The sequence below is a fragment of the Euphorbia lathyris genome, chromosome 9 (genome assembly GCF_963576675.1).
Source record: "Euphorbia lathyris chromosome 9, ddEupLath1.1, whole genome shotgun sequence".
Lineage (NCBI taxonomy): Eukaryota > Viridiplantae > Streptophyta > Magnoliopsida > Malpighiales > Euphorbiaceae > Euphorbia > Euphorbia lathyris.
In genome coordinates, this window is record NC_088918.1 from 38,918,227 (window position 1) to 38,937,163 (window position 18,937).

At 35.6% G+C, this 18,937-nt stretch overlaps 1 protein-coding gene across 2 annotated transcripts; it reads right to left on the reverse strand.

Annotated features, from left to right (window-relative positions):
* Window positions 1-3,156: 3,156 nt before the first annotated feature.
* On the reverse strand, window positions 3,157-6,333 carry LOC136206674 (protein SRG1-like). Of its 2 annotated transcripts, XR_010676381.1 has the most exons (3): window positions 5,921-6,333; window positions 4,884-5,552; window positions 3,157-3,853 (listed from the first exon to the last, which is right to left on the reverse strand). XR_010676381.1 is itself a non-coding variant. In XM_065997816.1 (2 exons), the coding sequence occupies exons 1-2, from the start codon at window positions 6,170-6,172 to the stop codon at window positions 5,289-5,291; spliced, it is 516 nt and encodes a 171-aa protein (XP_065853888.1). In that variant the 5' UTR covers window positions 6,173-6,333; the 3' UTR covers window positions 4,427-5,288. The 2 variants fall into 2 exon arrangements, 1 of the variants encoding a protein (XP_065853888.1); XM_065997816.1 differs by lacking the exon at window positions 3,157-3,853 and having other exon boundaries at window positions 4,427-5,552.
* Between the last annotated feature and the right edge of the window lie 12,604 nt (window positions 6,334-18,937).

Sequence of the window (18,937 nt, forward strand, 5' to 3'; positions counted from 1 at the left end):
TAATGCATATGAATGCATATGAAAAGAAATAATACGATCCGTCCCCGTTAAGGGCTTAATACACGCCTTCCGGAATCAAATTTCTCGCTTCCCCAGCAGAGTCGCCACTTGTTAGACGAGGTGCCGCGGCCTAATCTCCCGGGCGGACCGGGGGGTGGACACCTCATGGCGACGTAAGCGGTGATTGGCACCGAAAGCAACCAATCGTGGAATCAAGCTGCTCGGCAGGACCGGAGCTCGGAGATATGGAAGAGTCGCTACCCACAAATGGGAAAATGAACACCGATCCCTTGCGGGAGACCGGTGTGGGTTCGAGAAACTTAGGTACGAGCCGAGAAGGCTAGCTCATTTCCAGAGAAAGGCTACTAGGCACCCCGACATCGCCCGGTTATGAACCACCGGCCTCCTACTCAGCATGTTAGGCGATAACGGACTAATCGTATACTTCTTTAAGTTTAAAATTCATTTGAAACCTTTTCTTTCTCTTTTTGGAAACCATTTTGAGCATATATTATTGAAAAGCCACTTTAGTAAAGAATCACCCATTTACATCAGTTCAATATACATATAAAAGAGAGGGGGAGAAGGAAGAATTGATTTATTTACAACGTGATTTATGTTCCGTGTTTCATACTAATTCTATACTAATTCACTTTCCCAAAATGAGTTTATTTACATGGTTCGCACCTTAATCGCCGTTGGAACGATTTAGGTGCGTTTCAAAACCCCGTTTGATGATATTCACCCGAACCGTCGTTGGAACGACTCAAGCGTTTGAAAACATTAAGAGAAAAACCTTTAATCAGAAAACGTGGTTAAGCATACAAGTCAATTTTATTTTTGTATAAATCATTTAAGAAAACGATTCAAAAACTCCATTATTTACAATGAAAACGATTTTAATTACAAGATTCGCTTAATCCGTCATTGGAACGGACTAAGGTTTTAAAACGTGGTGTTTTAAGAAACGATTTGAAATGTCAAGAAAACACTATTTATTTACATTAGGAATCTCTAAAAATCCTTTAGTTTAAATAATTAAATTGAAAACTCTTTTTGTGATTTATTTTCCCCTTTTGACTCAATGGACTCTTTACTTGTCACAATTACAACAATGAACATATTAAATCAAAATTCACTCCCAAATAAAGCCCATTTGAAACATGGACCCATAAATGTCCAAAGAATAAAGAAAATAATATAGGTATATATATACATTTTAGCCAAAAAAAAAAGAAACATGAAATAAGGATAAGTAAAAAAATACTATATAATACATATATGAGAAATGATAATGAAAATATAATACCTTTTGATTTTGAACATATGAAAATAATAGATAAAAACTTCTAAATAAGAAAGTGACATTTATCCCTAAAATAGTTTCCCCTAATAATAGCTAATATAACCCAAATAGCCCAAAAACTATATATATATATATATACATAATGTAGTTTAAATATCAAAATAATACCCATTTATCCACAAAAATACCTACTAATTAATTACTTCCAAAACACCCAAGTAAATAACATTCTAAAATAAAATCCATTATCATTTAAAGGAAGAAAAAAGAAAATATATATATACATATACTTATATTAGATTCAATCCAAAAAATGATATATAAATATTCTAAATAACTATATGTACCAACTATCCAAAACTAGTTTGAAAGTATTTATTACATAAATATACATATATATACAAAGGATTAAAAGCTTAAAAGTTGAGAAAGAGGGACCAAAACAGCATTTTTTACATTCTGGCAGATTTACCGACGGAAAATCCGTCGGTAAACCGCAATTAGTGACAGAAACGGTAAATTACAGCAGCACTCCAATTATTTCCAGATTTATTCAAAAGCTTTAAATTAAGTCTAATTCACTCGTTTTGGATTTCCGAACTACCAAAAATGGATCATAGTCAATAACGGAAGTTCCTAAAACGACGTTTTTATTTTAAAACGTTATTTGGAAATTTCTTTTTAAGAAACTTATAATTACAACGTCTTTTAATACCCGAACTACCTTTTTATCGGATCACGGTTCGTATTGGGATATCAAAACGAGGTTTTTATTTTAAAACAAAACCAAATTTTATTCAACACGAGACCAAAATTAAATAAATACACAAAATTAAATAAAACGTGGTAAATAAATAAATAGCTAAATAAATAAAATTATAACATAAAAATAAATAAAGGAAAAGAAATAAATTAAATAAAATAAAACGAGTCTAGTCCTCGGATAATACCTTAAGTTCGGTATTGACGATTGAAGTCGGTTGATTCCACGAATCGTGCTTTTCCGGTATTTTTTGTGTTTTTAGTAAAATCTTAACTTTTAGAAAATTCGGAATTTTTAGGAAAAAAAATGTTTTTTCCCAAAAAAAAGTCACTTCTCTCTCTAAAATGTTAGAGTGAGAAATTCCTCTCCCAAAAATCCCCCCCTCTAAATGCATGGGGATCCGTGCCTTTTATTGGCATCGGATCCCCGGAGAAAATGGGCGACGTCCGAGCAAGATCGGGCGTCGCCCAAAAGGGTTGGGCAGCCGCCCAAGCCATGTTGGGCGGCCGCCCAACCTCTGTTGGGCTATCGCCCAACATTGTTGGGCGATCGCCCAACAATAGTTTGGCGGCCGCCCAACATTGTTGGGCGATCGCCCAACAATAGTTGGGCGATCGCCCAACAATAGTTGGGCGGCCGCCCAAAATTGTTGGGCGAGCGCCCAACCGACGTTGGGCGCTCGCCCAACGATCATTGGGTGTTTGTCCAACGTCGTTGGGTGCTCGCCCAACGGCTGCCGGGCGCGCTCGCCCGACGCCTGCCGGGGCGCGTCTTGCGCTGTCGGGCGCACACGCCCCGTGGCTGTCGAGCGCGCGCTCTGCGCCGTCGGGCTCGTGCGTCCAACGGACGTCGAGCGCGCGCCCCGTGCTGCCGGGCGGGCGTCCGACTGTCGTTGGACGCGCGTCGGCTGTCGCTAGGCGCTCGCACCGCGCCGCGAGGCACCCGCGAGCCGCCCAATCGACGACTGCGACCCAGTGCAACTTCTCCTTCCTTATTATATATTATATATTTTTTGTTTTTAAAACTTCCGGAATCAACCGTTTCAACCGTCCTGTTTACAGGTTTTCGTCACAGGTCCTCCGACTCGGTGTCTACACCAGGATTTATCACCAATGGTTCTTTAATGCTTTGCTCATAGATAGGTTGCAAGGTAATTTACATTGCTTTGTGTTTGTTCATGGAGTCGATTGGAACATCATCTTTAGCACGAGCTTGTGGTTTATATGGAAACGCTGAAATGATTGAATGTTTAAAGGGAGGCAGTAGCATGATGATTTTGTGAATTTGTTTTTAAACAAGCTATTGCATATATGCGTGCTTTCTCCATTCATTTTGAACGTGTTCTCTCCTGACCGAACATGGGTTGGGTTAAAATTAATTCCAATGGGGCTAGCAAGGTTGCATCTGGTATGGGCTTAGTAGGTGGCCTGATCCGTAATTAGAAAGGGGAATTGCTTGGAGGTTTTTTCTGTAAATATAGGTATATGTTCTACTTTTTCTTGCTAAATTATGGGGCTTGTATTTCATTATACAACTAGTGTGGGACAAGGGTCATCGACGGATTGTTGTGGAACTTGACTCGAAGCTGCTTTTGAGCTATATGTCTGTGTCACTTCCTGCTTCGGCCTATTTTCCTAGCTAATTAGAAGATGTCAAGCACTGAGGGATGATCTATGGGAGATCAGATTTATCCACACTTACAGAGAAGGAAATCATGCATCGGATTGGATAGCAAATTTCATAGAGACACTCCCTTTAGGTCGGTCACGTATGTGATGTACCTCCTGCAGACATCCAATATATTTTGAATGATGATATCTAGAGGGTTAGCTTTGACAGGCATATAACTTTATAGCATATTCCCCTTTTTCTTTGTTTTGTTTTGTTTTGTTAGACTGGTTCTAAACCTTCCTCTTGTAACAAAAAATAAAAAAAAAAGAGAGTTAGTGGATTCAAGTGCCTCCATTGCGCATATAATGTATTTGTCCTTGTCCTCAATAGCTAGGATTGAGCATCGGTCAGCGTTTATTTACTTATCCGAACCGATTACTAAAATAAGCCTAATTAAAACCTTAACTGAACAAAAATATAAATAACCAAATTAAACTAAGATTTCAGTTCGATAACTAGTTATCAGTCATTTTGCTCAACCATATCAAATTTTAAAGCTTCCTTAACAACTATTTATCATGTACTATGCCTTAAATTTTACTTAAAACAAAAACTTATTCTAAATAGTTTAATATGTTAAAAAGAAAATCAGTTCTACTATTCAATTAAAATTTGAATCATGAATATGAGAATCCACCTACAAGTAAAATACTTGATGAGAATGTTGCCTACTGATCTAGACTTGTTCATGCGCAGGGTAGGTCCGGGTTTAACAGGCTTTTATCTAAAAATGTCCAGTCCAAGCCTAGTCTAGCCCGTGTTTAATTTAGGTGGGTTCGGGTTCAAAAATCAAATCTCAAGTCTAGCCCATATAAGCCTACCTAAATATATATTTATAAGTTTTAATAATAAAAAATAAAAAATTATACTTAAAAATGAATTAATATATAAATTTCTAGATTTATTAACTAATATGAATAGACGGATCGGACTGAGCTATTTTTATAAATCTCAAATCCATCCAAAAAATAAACATGCTTTAGTAAATCTGGATGGGACTAGATCTAAGGATAATTTTTCATGTTTAAGCCCCGCTTAAGAGACCGATACCTCGGCGGTGAACAAGTCTAACATTTACCAAGATTAGTCTAAACTGTTGTCCTAGAATACCGAGTAACTAAGACCAAAAAAGAAGTGAGTTACCTCCAACATGTTTCCAACGTTGACAACAAAAGCATTTGGGAGAGGGATTACAGGAACCCATTTGCCATCTTTCATAATTTCAAGGCCTTGAGTATCATTGAGTTGCAGAAGAATGGTGAGAGCTCCACCATCTGAGTGAGGGGTAAGTCCTATTACCTTTTCAGGCTCAGGACAAGCTGGATAATAATTTATCCTCATTGATTGCCACATCTCATCATCTGTTAACTCTTTCATTTCCCCAGCTTTAATATTCGGAACTTTTGCCATTTTATCAAGTATTGCCACAGCTAACCTTTTCACTTCAAATGAGTAATTTCCAATGGTCTCTCTGCAAGTAAGGAACAGGCCCTTTAACATAGAATTCACTACAAAACATGAATTATCTGTCAATTTATCCTAATTAATTCAATATGACACCGGCCTGAGATGCAGAGGGAGGTTTGGGAACAATTGAGGGTTCCTCAAATGAAGAGGCTGAGTAACCATGAAAAAGAGGTCGCCCCAGTCTAGCTTTTGGTCCTCGGATACAACGAAGACTTGTCCGAATCCCTCCATTTCTCCAGGACGTTGCCACAACTTTTTCTTCTCCTCCATTGGGAGATTGAAAAACTCTTCAACTTGGCTCTTCATTTCATCCAGCAATGAACAGCTTACTCCATGGTTTATCAGCTGTAATTAACATAATAATAGATTGTAAACAAATGACTAACTCATCCAAAAGGTACCTCAAAGAGAAAGAGTGAGAATTCCCCGCATATTTGGTGTGTGTGACACTAATATCAGCTAGAGCCACAATATTGAAATAGGACTCTGATACCATGTAAACAAAGACTTAACTCATCCTAAAAAAAGTACTACAGTGAAATTGCTTCATATATTTAAAGAGTCATATAGCTTCCTCATTAGCAAGGTGTATGTTTAACGTATATTCATGATAGACTCGTACAGTAGAAGAATTGGGAATTGCTAGAAATAAGGGATATTAAGAAGCACAGAAACACAATTGAACTAAATTGAAAATCTGGGCATAGAAATACCTGGAAAAAGCCCCAATCTTTGGAAGCAAAATGGAGATTGGACAATTCGGAATCCATAGATTCTGGATCAAGTAAACGGTGAAAATCAATAACAGGAACCTCATGATGAACATCGGTATGATGTATATTTAGTTGGAGATCAGGGCGAATATATCTTTCTGGGATGGTAAGCAAAGGGTCCTTGGTTAATTCTTGAACACAAGGAACCAACAAAGAGCTTCCAAGATTATTACTTTTGTTCTTCCCTTCCATCCTAAAACAGCTGGAAATGGAAGATCACACAAACAACAGCGTAATTCACCAAGTCTGGAGTAAAAGATGAAGTGTCGATTGGGTTAGGTGGGATTTAATTAATTAAATTGGAATCAGACAGAAGATTTTGTTTGAGGGTGGAAATATGGTCCCTTTGATGACTTCTGTATTTTAGAGGCTGAGTGAGTCTATCTTCATTGGTTTGTACTCTTGAAAATTGAAGCCTTAAAAAAAAGGGTAAATTCCAAAAAAAAAAAAACCCATGTGGTTTGATGTTGTTCCAAAAAAATCCTTGTGGTTTGGTATTACAAAAAAAAAGGATCGTGGTTTGCGCCGTTACAAAGAATGCAGAAATGGAGAAAACGCCGTTTAAGTAAGTGACGTGGCAAAGGGTATATTTGTCTGAAAATGTTGGGAGACCTATATAAGCTCCAGAACTTGTTTTAACAGAGTTTATCTTAGTGACTTTCCATATTTCACTTGCAGTGAACGATTTCCTAATCGGGATACGAAGGGTCAGCTAAGGAAGAACTCATCCCTAAGCACTTCGATCATCGTTTCTACTACTTATTGAAGGGGTTTGATTTCGTAAGCGAGGAAATTAGATAGACGTTAGAATCGATTGTTCGAAGTGGGTAGAGCAACCACATTTCAAGGCTCTCCAAGGGGTTACGTGTCAGCCAAGGTAAGCTAACAATATCCATGGAAGAATCGATTTTTTCATATGTTACATCTGTTCTTGGTTTCGGGTTTTGTTTGAAATAGTTAGGGTTTTCTGTTTTGTACGATTAATAATCGGATTTGTGATTTTTTTGTTGGGTATATTAATCATCAACAGTTATATTGCATGTATATTATCGTTTGTCGAGTTTTGTTTGAAATAGTTAGGGTTCTAGTTGAATCGAGTCGTTTGATACATCTCTTTGTTTCTATTTACGCGATTAGTGTTGGCTGTTGTTTGTTGTTGGTTTGATATTATGGTTTTGTTGTTGGCTATTTATTATTGGTTTGTTTGTTTTGTTGCTGGTATGTTGCATGAAGGGGTGCAGATGGCTGGATATGTGACCCTGGTTTTTCACCATGGAGGCAAGTGGTCCTCATTTGATGACTCCATGAAGTATTTAGAGGGAGATGAAGCTGAGATTACATTAGACAAAGATTATTTAGGGTATTATAGATTGTTGGATTATTTATAGGCAGTTAAAGTATACAGGTGGTTGTAGGATGTGGATGCATGTTATAGGACTTAGAGGTGAATGGAGTTATTAGGAGATCGTAGATGATAAATCATGTTTTAGCGTGGCAGATGCTAATAGGGGTTGGGATACTTGGGATGTATATTTTGAAGCTTTACCTAAACCCGTGTCAATGATTAGGGATGATGTTTTTGTGAATCTGGTTGATGGTGATGAACATGCACCAGCTGAGTCCAACGCATCCAACTCAGATAATAGCTTAGGTTCTAAAGTTGGTGGTCTTGAGTTGGTGATGGTAGGGGAGATAGAGGATTTAACTCTAGTTGATGATATGGTTGGAGTTCAAGTAGCTGAGGAAATAGGTGTGGATGGAGACGAACCAGTTGATGATGTGAATGTAGGTGTGGATGGAGATCACCAAGTTGAGGACGTGGATGTAGGTGTGCCTGGAGGTGATGATAGTAAGGATAGTGAAGATAGTGAGGACAGTGACTTTGAATTTGTTTCAGGGTTTGATAGCACAGAAAGTGATGATGTGTCATTAGATAGTGAGGGTGGTCCAGATGTATGTGATGAAGCCATAGTGCATGAAGGAGAAAGAGTTGATGAAGGAATTATGAATATAGGTGGGGAAGATGAAGAGCTAGTTGGGGAAGTAGGTGGGGAAGATGTAGAGCTAGTTGGGGAAGTACAAGGGGAACATGTAGAGCTAGTTGGGGAAGTAGGTGGGGAAGATGTAGAGCTAGTTGGGGAAGTAGAAGGGGAACATGTAGAGCTAGTTGGGGAAGTAGAAGGGGAACATGTAGAGCTAGTTGGGGAAGTAAATGGGGATGGTAATGCAACAATGGATGAAGCAGTGGAAGCTAGAGAAGAAGTAATAGAGGGGTTTGGTGTTGATGGAGGATACATATTTGATGAAACAGTAGGGCTTGATATAGGTATGGATTGGGATGCAGTAGGGCTTGACAATGATATGGGAGCTGGTAGGGGGGAAGAAAGTGGCGACAGTCCTGATATGGACAATGATGGCAATGATGGTGATGAGGACAATGATGGTAGTGATGGTGAGGAGGACAATGATGGTAGTGATGGTGATGAGGACAATGAGGGTGAGGAGGACAATGATGGTAGTGATGGTGATGAGGACAATGAGGGTAGTGATGGTGAGGATAGTGAAGATAGTGATTTTGAAGTTCATTCAGGGTCTGACAACTCAGATAGTGATGATGTGTCATTATATAGTGAAGGTAATTTGTACACTGAAATTCCAAATATAGGTACAAGTAATGTCCCTAATAGAGAAATGCATAATGAGGATGGCAATGAGAACCTATCAAACAGGAGGGAGGTGGAATTTGAGTTCAATGAGGCTGCTCCTGACTTAGATGATGAGTTAAGAAGTTTGCAAGGTTCCGAGGATGAGGGAGTAACGCCTAATGTAGACTACAATGCAAAGACTAAAAATTTGGCATTGGGTATGGCATTTAGGAGTGCTAAGGAGTTTAGAAAGGCATTGAGGGCTTGGGCAATAGAGGGAGGGCATACATTTCGTTTTAGTAAGAATGGACCATCATTGGTGCATGTGAGATGTGATTCCCAGGATTGTGAGTTCAGGATTAGAGGATCTATGGTTAGAAACACTCAAACTTTCAAGATAAAGACATGTAATCTCAACCATACGTGTCCTAGGCAATACAATGAGAAATTTGTCAAGGTTTCATACCTTTGTGAAAAGTATTTGGAAGACATGAGGGATGATAAGGATTTGAAACTGTTTCTGCACTCGAGCAGGTGATCAGTTGTAGAAACTGTTTCTGCACTCGAGCAGCTGATCAGTTGTACGAGGTTAGTCATTATGGAAAGAATGTTGCTGTGGATCTTAAGGATAAGACATGCACATGTAGGACGTGGGACATTTCTGGTATTCCTTATAAACATGCAGTGGCTGCCATCATGTATCAAAGAGAACAACCAGAGCAATATGTGCATGCATATTTTTCGAAGACAACGTATTTGGCAGTATATCAACATGTATTCAAGCCCGTGCCATCACAAGAGGAATGGGAAAGGACAACACTACTTGACATTCATGCTGGAATTGTACTTAAACCACCTGGAAGACCAAAGAAGAGAAGGAATATGAGGGCTGATGAACCAAGGAACAATCATAAGGTTTCGAGGATAGGAGGTGGTGTGAAGTGTGGGCTTTGTCAACGGTTTGGCCATAATGCTAGGGGTTGCAAAGCTGGAGTTACAGGTGAAACCCCGTGGCAAAGAAGGCAGCGCAAGTTAAACAACAAAAGGAGTGGTAACCAAGTTCAAGTAAGTCTATACAAATTTTGGATAATCAACATTATATGGCCATGTAACATTTCTTATGTTTGAGGCAAATGCGTATTTCTTTTCTTATATTTGCAGGGAAGTCCACCTAGGAAGGTAGGCAGGCCTAAAAAGGTCCCTAATGCAACCACTTCCAGCCCTGTACATTATAGTGTAAGTTGGTTGGATTTGTTGGATTTGCTGTTTTCCTGATGATTGTTGGAATAATAATGCAATTTAGTTATATCTTGATGTAATATGATGCAGCAAGGACATGTAATTGGAAGTTCTTCACAACCACCCCCAACACAACCACGAGCAAATGTTGGTGGTGTTAGTAGAGGAAGTGCTTCACAGCCACCCCCAACACAACCTTCCGCAATAGGTCAAACTGAACCAGTGGTGAGAGCCAGAGCCAGAGGTAGGGGCAGGGGCAGAAATTTCATGGCACCAACCATTTCTACCTCCAGGAAACGAGCCAACCCAAATGAAGCCGAGCCAAGTGTCCCAAGAAGACCAAGAAGGGCTGCAAACCTTGCTGATTTAGCCAAGAGGCATGGCCATTTCAATGGAAATGTTGAAGACTACTAACATGGTTGATATGCATATTGGAATACTACTTTTTGCTGCCCATTTTGTATATTTTGTGAATTGTGACCTTTATGGTACACCACTTTGTGTATAGGGTAATCACAACTTATGCCCTTCATATATACATACACTACTTTTTGTTTGGCATTATAGGTACCTTCCAATGCCTTATATGTAATACCTTTTGTTTGACAATTAAGTTTCAATGCAATGACTTATATGTAATACCTTTGCAATTTACATATTATGTGATATGAACTTGTTAACATTTTTGTGTAAGAACAAGTAACAACCCAACATTTAGGAGCAAATAAGTTGCACAAAATCATAAGCTAACAATAAGTTGCACAAAATTACAAGCCAAATTCATTTGGGTAACAATTAACACAAGCCAATAAGTTGCATAAAAATCACAAGCCAAATTCATTTGGGTAACAATTAACACAAGCCAATAAGTTGCACAAAAATCACAAGCCAATAAGTTGCACAAAATGCACAAGCCAATAAGTTGCACAAACTCAAAATCACAAGCCAATCAGTTGCACAAAAATCACAATCCAATAAGTTGCACAAAATCAAAATCACAAGACAATAAGTTGCACAAAATTACAAATTTGCATTACAATCCAACTTCATTTTTCACACAAGCATTTACTCAAACAGGTAAATGGCATTACAAATTTTGATTACAATCCAACTACACAGTGTAGTATGCCTACCACTAAGGCAACCCAAATCTACCATCTACCCTACTATCATGTTCTAAGCTGGCAATCATCCTCACAATCAATCCAATTATCAATACAATCCCAATAACAATTAATTTCTTCTTTAAACACCCATTTTCTGATTTCAATCTCCTGTTTTCTTCGTTCTTCTGCAAAAGTTCCTTTCTCAGTCTTCCATTTTCTTCCTTCTCCTGCAAGAGTTCCATCTCTACCTTTTTCTTACCCTCAGAAATAGACTGTAACTCCATCTCGAGTTCATCCAAGTGAGCACGATAAACTTCTAACTGATCAGGATCAATCCACTCAAAATAACGACAAGCAGCTCGATCAGGATATTTCGCACAACCAACGAACCTCCTTCTATTGTTTACCTTTGTTGATGCTCGGCGGATTGGAGCTCTAAACCCACAGAAGCAGTATGATTCATGCCACTGGCCCAATGAAATTTGAGAAGACCCTGAATTCGATGAACTCATCTCTTCAAGCTTTTAGGGTTCACTCAATTCTACACGAATTAGGCGAAATTGGAACTCGAAATCTTGGGGTTTACCTTCGAAACATCAAGAGAAACACGAACATGTTAATTACTCAACATGATTTGAAGGAATTTTGATTTTAGGTTTTCGAACGAACGAAGAAAGTGAGAAGAAGCAGAAAATTGGGGAAAGAAGAACAAGTTCTGGAGCTTATATAGGTCTCCCAACATTTTCAGACAAATATACCATTTGCCACGTCACTTACTTAAACGGCATTTTCTCCATTTCTGCATTCTTTGTAACGGCGCAAACCACGATCCTTTTTTTTGTAATACCAAACCACAAGGGTTTTTTTGGAACAACATCAAACCACAGGGGTTTTTTTTTAGAATTTACCCTAAAAATAATGACTGGAATTTGTATATTGTGGGAAGAATCAATAATTTACATGTGAGTAGCAAATAATATAAAATAGATTATGTGGGGTTGTGTTGTATTGGATTGTTTGTGGAAATTTATAAATAATGTTGATAAGATAATTGCTATAATGCCCGAATAACTGTATAAATAAAGTTCTAGAATGTGTCTGAATATAGCAAGTAGCATATCACCCATACATTTGCCGGCACATGTTACAAAAATGTATGGGATCCTCCTAATAAAATCTCGCGTAACAAGAATATTAAAAATTAGGTAAATAATTATAAAATTATCATTTTGTATTTTTATATAAAAAACTAGAAGATACCCTCGCTTTGCTTCGGAAAAAAATAATTAAATAATATAATAGAAATAAATAAATAAATTTTGTAATATATTTTTTATGAATATTACCTAATAAAATAAAGAATATATTTTTATGAATATTTTTAATATATTTGAAGTGTATAATTATTTTTTGTATCAAATACGTCATTATAACGTCAGCATACCGTCATGCCCTAATATACGTACGTATCAAAAACGACGTCGTACAAAAAGATAGTCCATATTCAATCCTAAAAATTTCACACTATGTAATGTCACTTATACAGATCTAGCTCCACGCCGCTGCTAAACCAACTGCATATCCACTATCTTTTCTGTCTCTCTTCATCCACACCAAAAAATGGCAAATCCGAAAGAGCGTGAATCCATGAAAGAAATCCCTTACCTCATCATCACAGAGATACTACTGCTTATCATCCTCCTCATATTATTTGCCTTTTTTCTTCCCGAGATCGTCCTAGGTCCTTATTAACTAAGAGAAGGTAATATGTTTAGCAATAAAATTATCGTTTGATTATGAGTTGAAATTAGAAGTTTTGTTGTAATTTCAGTAACTGTATCGTAAAGATGTACTGGAGAAATCCAGATGTTTGATGATCTGAAGGTAATAAAGAACCAATTAGATTGTGATTTTGTCTGTAAAGTCAAAAAACATATGGATCTGATGTTTTATCTATATTATTATCTATTTTGGGACTTATTGAAGTGACTGAAAATACTGAACTGTGAAGCCGTATATTATCCATGAATTTATTATATATTGCATTAACTTCATTGTTTGAAAGAGTTCAAGATAAGCTAAAGGATTTGAAAAGGGAGATAATCTGATTAAACATCTTTTAATAAATAAATTCAGGTACAATTCATAAATAATCATAAAGAAACAATTAGGAAAGATAGTTGAGAAGTGGCTGCAACTTCAATTGCCCTGTAAAAAAAAATTTAAATAGTCATGATGAAAATAAACCAAGAATGTATTTGGAGAAGATATTTAAAAAAACTAACCGCAATAATCGTTTTTTTATCTACTGTTTACTTCTTTTTTGATGAAGTTGATGTCACCCAGAGAAAGCATATTAATATCAAAAGTGTGATTCACAAAACAAAATTAACTATTACTTATGTACTTACTCATTATGCTTTCTTTTGTTTTGAACCTCTGTTGATGAGTGATGAACATCTGGTTGGTTTTCAACAATTGGTAACTTTCGTTTTTCTACTGGAGACAAAGAACATCGAGATATGGGTGACTTCAAATGAGTGGAAGGTGTTGAATTTGGACTTGGAACTTCTTTTTTAGGTGTTACCAGAGTGTCCTTAAAAATATAAATTACTTTAAATGATATGTTGGATGGATCATCAACTAAATGACTGACTTGAATCTGAAATACGGTTTCGACACCGTAAATCTTTGTCATTACAGGTGGAACCTCATATCTTTCTTTAAAACTATTTGCAAGAGTAGTTGCAGGAATGCCAATTAAATCTGCTGCCATATGCCCAAAAACTACAAATGTGCTTGTACCTGTAGCATCTTCAACAACCAATTTCACTCTATACTTGTAATATTTGTTATAGAATAAGCAACAATAATTTTAGCAGAAAATAATTTAAATATGTATGAATAGTATAAAGAATTCAAAATTTTACCATGGCAGTAGTAGATCATCAATGAATCTGCAATTTTTACACCACAATTTGTCGTCAAAGTTTTGAATACCACTTTTACATGTAGGACATGCTCGGTACCACCAACCATCAATGGGGTCAATTTCTTTGATTTTTGCCTTACATGTGAATTTGATTTCCTAAGAAAAATGAAATTGAGATTGGTAGTGTTAATTTTTATGCTTAAACTCATATATATAAACTGATCAAATATAATCTTAAACAAAACCTTGTCGGTGTGAATATCTATTTGCAATAACTCAGCAATTATCTTTCGATTTGCTTCTTTCTCTTCCTCTATAGTCATGACTTTTGGGAAGTTCAACGTGCTTTTTTCCAGTAAAGGGTAAGGTTTTTCAACACTAAAATGGGTGTAATAAATGTTAGCAACTAAAATGTTATATTTATATTTTGTGTGTGTGTGTGTATTGTAATTATAAGTAGATAAACAAAAGTTACTTTTCCAAAAAAGAAATGATTTCTGGGATTTCTGGATTTATGTAGCGTCTGGTGGCGGACGAACTGTTTAAGCTAACTCCATCTACAATAATAGAAATGTCAATATTCATATTAAATCTAACATTTATATATGTATATATATATATAGTGTTTAAAATAATACCATTGAAAGCCTTAGGTATCATGGACACAAAGGCTGCTGCAATTGTCTTGTCTTGAACAATAGAAAAAAACAAATCTTCAGGAAAAGTGGTGGCTTCTTTATCCCACAAAACAACGTTTATTTCTTGTCCACTTATTTACAAATAAAAATGTCAAATTTTATTATTTTTTTCCAATATAGAAATCATGCGCTTAATTTATATATTAATTTAAAACTTACTTGGAGTCTTTGAGGCTTATGTTTCGTTTCTTCTTAATTTGGTCATTAACTCGGATATCTTCTAAATTTACAACCATTGTAATTAAACCGAAGGTATCTAATATGCATAATTTATGTTAGTTGAAACAATTTAAAAAAAATTGAATTAAAAAAATTTATAAACCATTGTTATTTATATTAAAAAAACGTACCGATTAGATAGTCCAACAAACATGTACGCTCTACAACCGCCTCAAAAGAAAGGAAATTAAATATGTCATATGGAATGTCCGTTGTAGTAGTTTCGAGTTTCCTAACGTAGGTGTTGTAAGGGAAACGCACACGAAAAGGATGGCTAGAAATTCGATACTTCGACTGTGAAGTAATAACTTGGAATCCTGAAATGTGATACACACTACCTTCTAGAAGAAGTGTTCTGAACTTTTCAGAAATATCATTTGAAATCGTCGCCTGAATTGTGTCCCCCTGATATCATAAACCTCTATGAGTCCATAATTATTTTCAAAATATAAGAACACAAAATAGACATTACATGTTCGTCAATAAGCAGTAGGTCAAAGCTGTAGATTTGTTTAACATTTCTATGATTCACAAAGTCCCAAGCCCTAGCAATTCGAACTTTGATTCTGACATTTTTAGTGTCCTTGTTAATGTTGGATAGTGCAACATAAGACATATTGTACCTGCATGAAAAATACACTATTAAAAAATATTTATAACATGCATTACATGTTTTATATTAAGATTCCATTTAATTCTATGTTATATCTTTGAATATTTCAGTATAAACGACATTTTTTGTCATATAACATTTATGTATTTCGTTCTCTTCATCTGTTTGTTCTTTTTGAGTCGTATTTGACTGTAAAACTATTTTGAGATTCGCACTGTTTGTTACACGTGATAAAGCAACATAGAACTGACCATGTGTGAAAACTGGTTCATCAAGAAATAAACCTACTTGTTTAAGTGTTTGCCCTTGACTTTTATTGATTGTCATACTGTAACAAATTTTAACAGGAAACTGTCTACGCTGTAAAGTAAATGGATTTTTTTTACAGTGTAATTTAGTGTAACACGTGGTATGAAGACTCTATTACCAATAAAAGAACCTGTTAAAATACATGCTTCTATGATTCTTTGTCCTAATTGCATAATAAGTAATCTAGTTCCGTTACAAAGTCCAATAGCTGGGTTAAGATTTCTCAAAAGCATAACCGATGTGTTAATTTTAAGTGACAGTTCATGAGTAGGAAACCCAAAAGGATTGATAGAATTTAAAAACTCTATTGGATATAAAACCTCAAATTCCTCAAGATTTGAAGATGTTTTGCTTATAGAATCACAACTATAATATGTTTTCACACATCCAGGCACCATATTTAACATATAATCATTTATAATATTTGCTACATGGTTTCGAGGTGTTATAATTGCCCTTTCTTGCAAATAATTAAAAGACTTATAATTACATTTGAAATTTGGATATGTTTCATTTATAATTGATAAAATATGATCATTCTTGGTTGCTGAAACCAATTGTTTTGGTATTGTAATCCAATTATTTTCTGCATCAATTGCAGAATTTGTTTGTCTTGCAATTTGACCATCCCCAACAGCAAGAAGCCATTTAGCAAAAGAATTATAGTTTTCATGTGCAAATTCAGTTGTGATTTCCTTTAATCTCATGTTTGTTTTTAATATAGAAATTCTAAAATGTTTCCACAAATAAGAGTTCGTAATTGATGCATCTAAAATATCTTCTTTTGATCCATTAGGAATTACCGGCAATATCTGCCTGAAATCCCCTCAAAAAATAATTGGTTTACCTCCAAAAGGAACTTCTCGATTTTCCGAATCTTTAGAAAGTAAAATATCTTTAAAAGACATGTCAACAGTTTCAAAGCAATATCGATGAGTCATTGGGGGCTTCGTCCCAAATAACTAATGAGCATTTTTTGATAAGTTCAGCAAGATTTGCTCCCTTTTTAATGTTGCATGTAGAAAATGATGTTGGTTCTAATGGTATTTTAAAACGTGAGTGGGCTGTTCTACCGCCTGGTAAAAGTAGGGCAGAAATACCTGAAGATGCAACAACTAACACTATTTTGGATTCTGATCTTAATTTCGCAATGATCGTTTCATATAAATATGTTTTACCTGTACCTCCTTCACCGTATAAAAAAAACATAATAGATTGATTATTTTCAATACCGAAAATAACCAAATCGTAAAATATTTTTTGCTCGTTATTAAGCGAATCTACCATTTTTTGATGTTTTAGTCCTAGATCTATAATATCATATGCTAGTTCTTCTTGTATTAATCTATTTTCAATCGAAGATTCTTCACTTCGAAATGGCATAGGTAAATTGTAATCGGTTAGTGAATATCCATTGCGATTAAAAATCTTTTCAAGTTCTATAAGAACTTTATTTTTTACATGTATTGTTACCGGTAAATTTGGTGGTAAATTAAGTTGTTTACGAATGTCATTTTCTATATCTTCAGACAAATTTGTTAAAAAATCATTGAAAAGCTTATTTGGATCTGTTACACCGCAAAAAAATAATAATAATTACAAACAGATTACGAATTTGCTTTGCAGAACCTGTGAAGGCACATTCTTTTAAAGCTTCGCTCCATTCTTTATCGTCACCTAATAAACCATATACATTACATGTTTCTTGAAAATTTTGATATTTAACACCATTTATAGTTCGAATTTCTTCAAAAGAAGTGGGGCCTTTAACAAAATTAAGAAGCATCCGGAGGTAATATAACTCGCCGGAATTTGGATGAACAAAACAAATTCTTCCTAAAGACATACCCTTTTTGCGGGATAGCCAAATTTTATTTTTAAAATCCCAAACCCATTTAGTAGGAAATTCGACATATGTAAGGTCTCGGGCATGCATATGTAAACCATTTGTAACCATCCATTCGGTAAGCATTGTTGTATGAGATTGGCTATGATAAAGTATATTGTTCAAAGATCTATTTTCCTGATATAAAACTACATTTTGGTTAGGTAAGTGGATAGATAAACGTTCAACAGATGGTTCTCTATGATGAATAGGAAATTCAAATAAGCGCCAACATGCTTCTGTAGGAGAAATGTATCGACAATCAAGATAATTTTTAATTTCATCGTTCACTACAGGTATATTATTGTTTTCAGTTCCATCATTTGAAGGTTGTTCTAGAATAACTGCACGAATTCTATCTGTTCCTTTTGTTATATATTTGAAGAGATATTTAACCATAGTAGAATAACAACATGCTTCAACATTTAGGTGTGCTTGATATCTGACTATCAAATCTCGATTATAAGGTACCACAAACCTATTATCGATATTAAAACCATTTTTCTCAAAATAAACATTATTTTCTCTTCTTTTGCAAGTGACAAATCCTTGATCATCAATGGTAGTTTGGGGTTGGAATTTTTTGGGGTAGAATTTTGAACATTTATTATTCTTCATGCATGGGCACTTAGGATTAATAACACCACATGGACCATGTATCATGAATTTAGAAACACATTTAAAACCAACAGGATCAAACCTGGGACATGGTAGTTCAGCACTAATTAAAGAGTCTATTTCGTTTGTGGATAAAAAATTTTCAATTCTTTGCAACCATACTAAACAATGTATATGTGGTAGACCTCTTTTTTGAAATTCAACTGTATACAAAAGAGCGTTTGTGTTACCAAAATTTTTTTTATTCTTAATATCATCGATAAGGCCATCAATTTTCATTCTAAATACCCTTGTTATAATGTCAGGTCTATTTTCCGGTTTTTGATTAGGTGTCATTTTTAACGTTTCGATGATCTCTAGCCATAGTGGGTTACATGTGAAAGTAATAAACAAATTCGGATTTCCATAAAATCTACAAATAGCCATAGCGTCTTGATAATGTTCTAACATATAGGACCACCAGTGTAAGTAGAAGGTAAAATAAATTTTTTACCAATACTCGAACCATCTTGATCTCCTTTAAAAAAAGCATCACGTAATCCAGAATATATTTCCGATCGAAGGCTCGTTTGATTGTGTCTTAAGAAATCTAAACGTGCTTGTTCTACACATGAATATGCGTCAACCACAAATTGTTGAAATAATCTGCCTGCTTTAAATAACGTTTTTTGTCTCTCCATTTCTAGAAAATAG

Bases quoted from the DNA above. Each gene is read 5' to 3' on its own strand.
- LOC136206674 (XM_065997816.1), bottom strand. From the start codon at position 6,172: ATGGAAGGGAAGAACAAAAGTAATAATCTTGGAAGCTCTTTGTTGGTT. The intron at 5,553-5,920 runs GTATTTCTATGC...TGTTAATTACAG, and splicing joins AAGATTGGGGCTTTTTCCAG to CTGATAAACCATGGAGTAAG.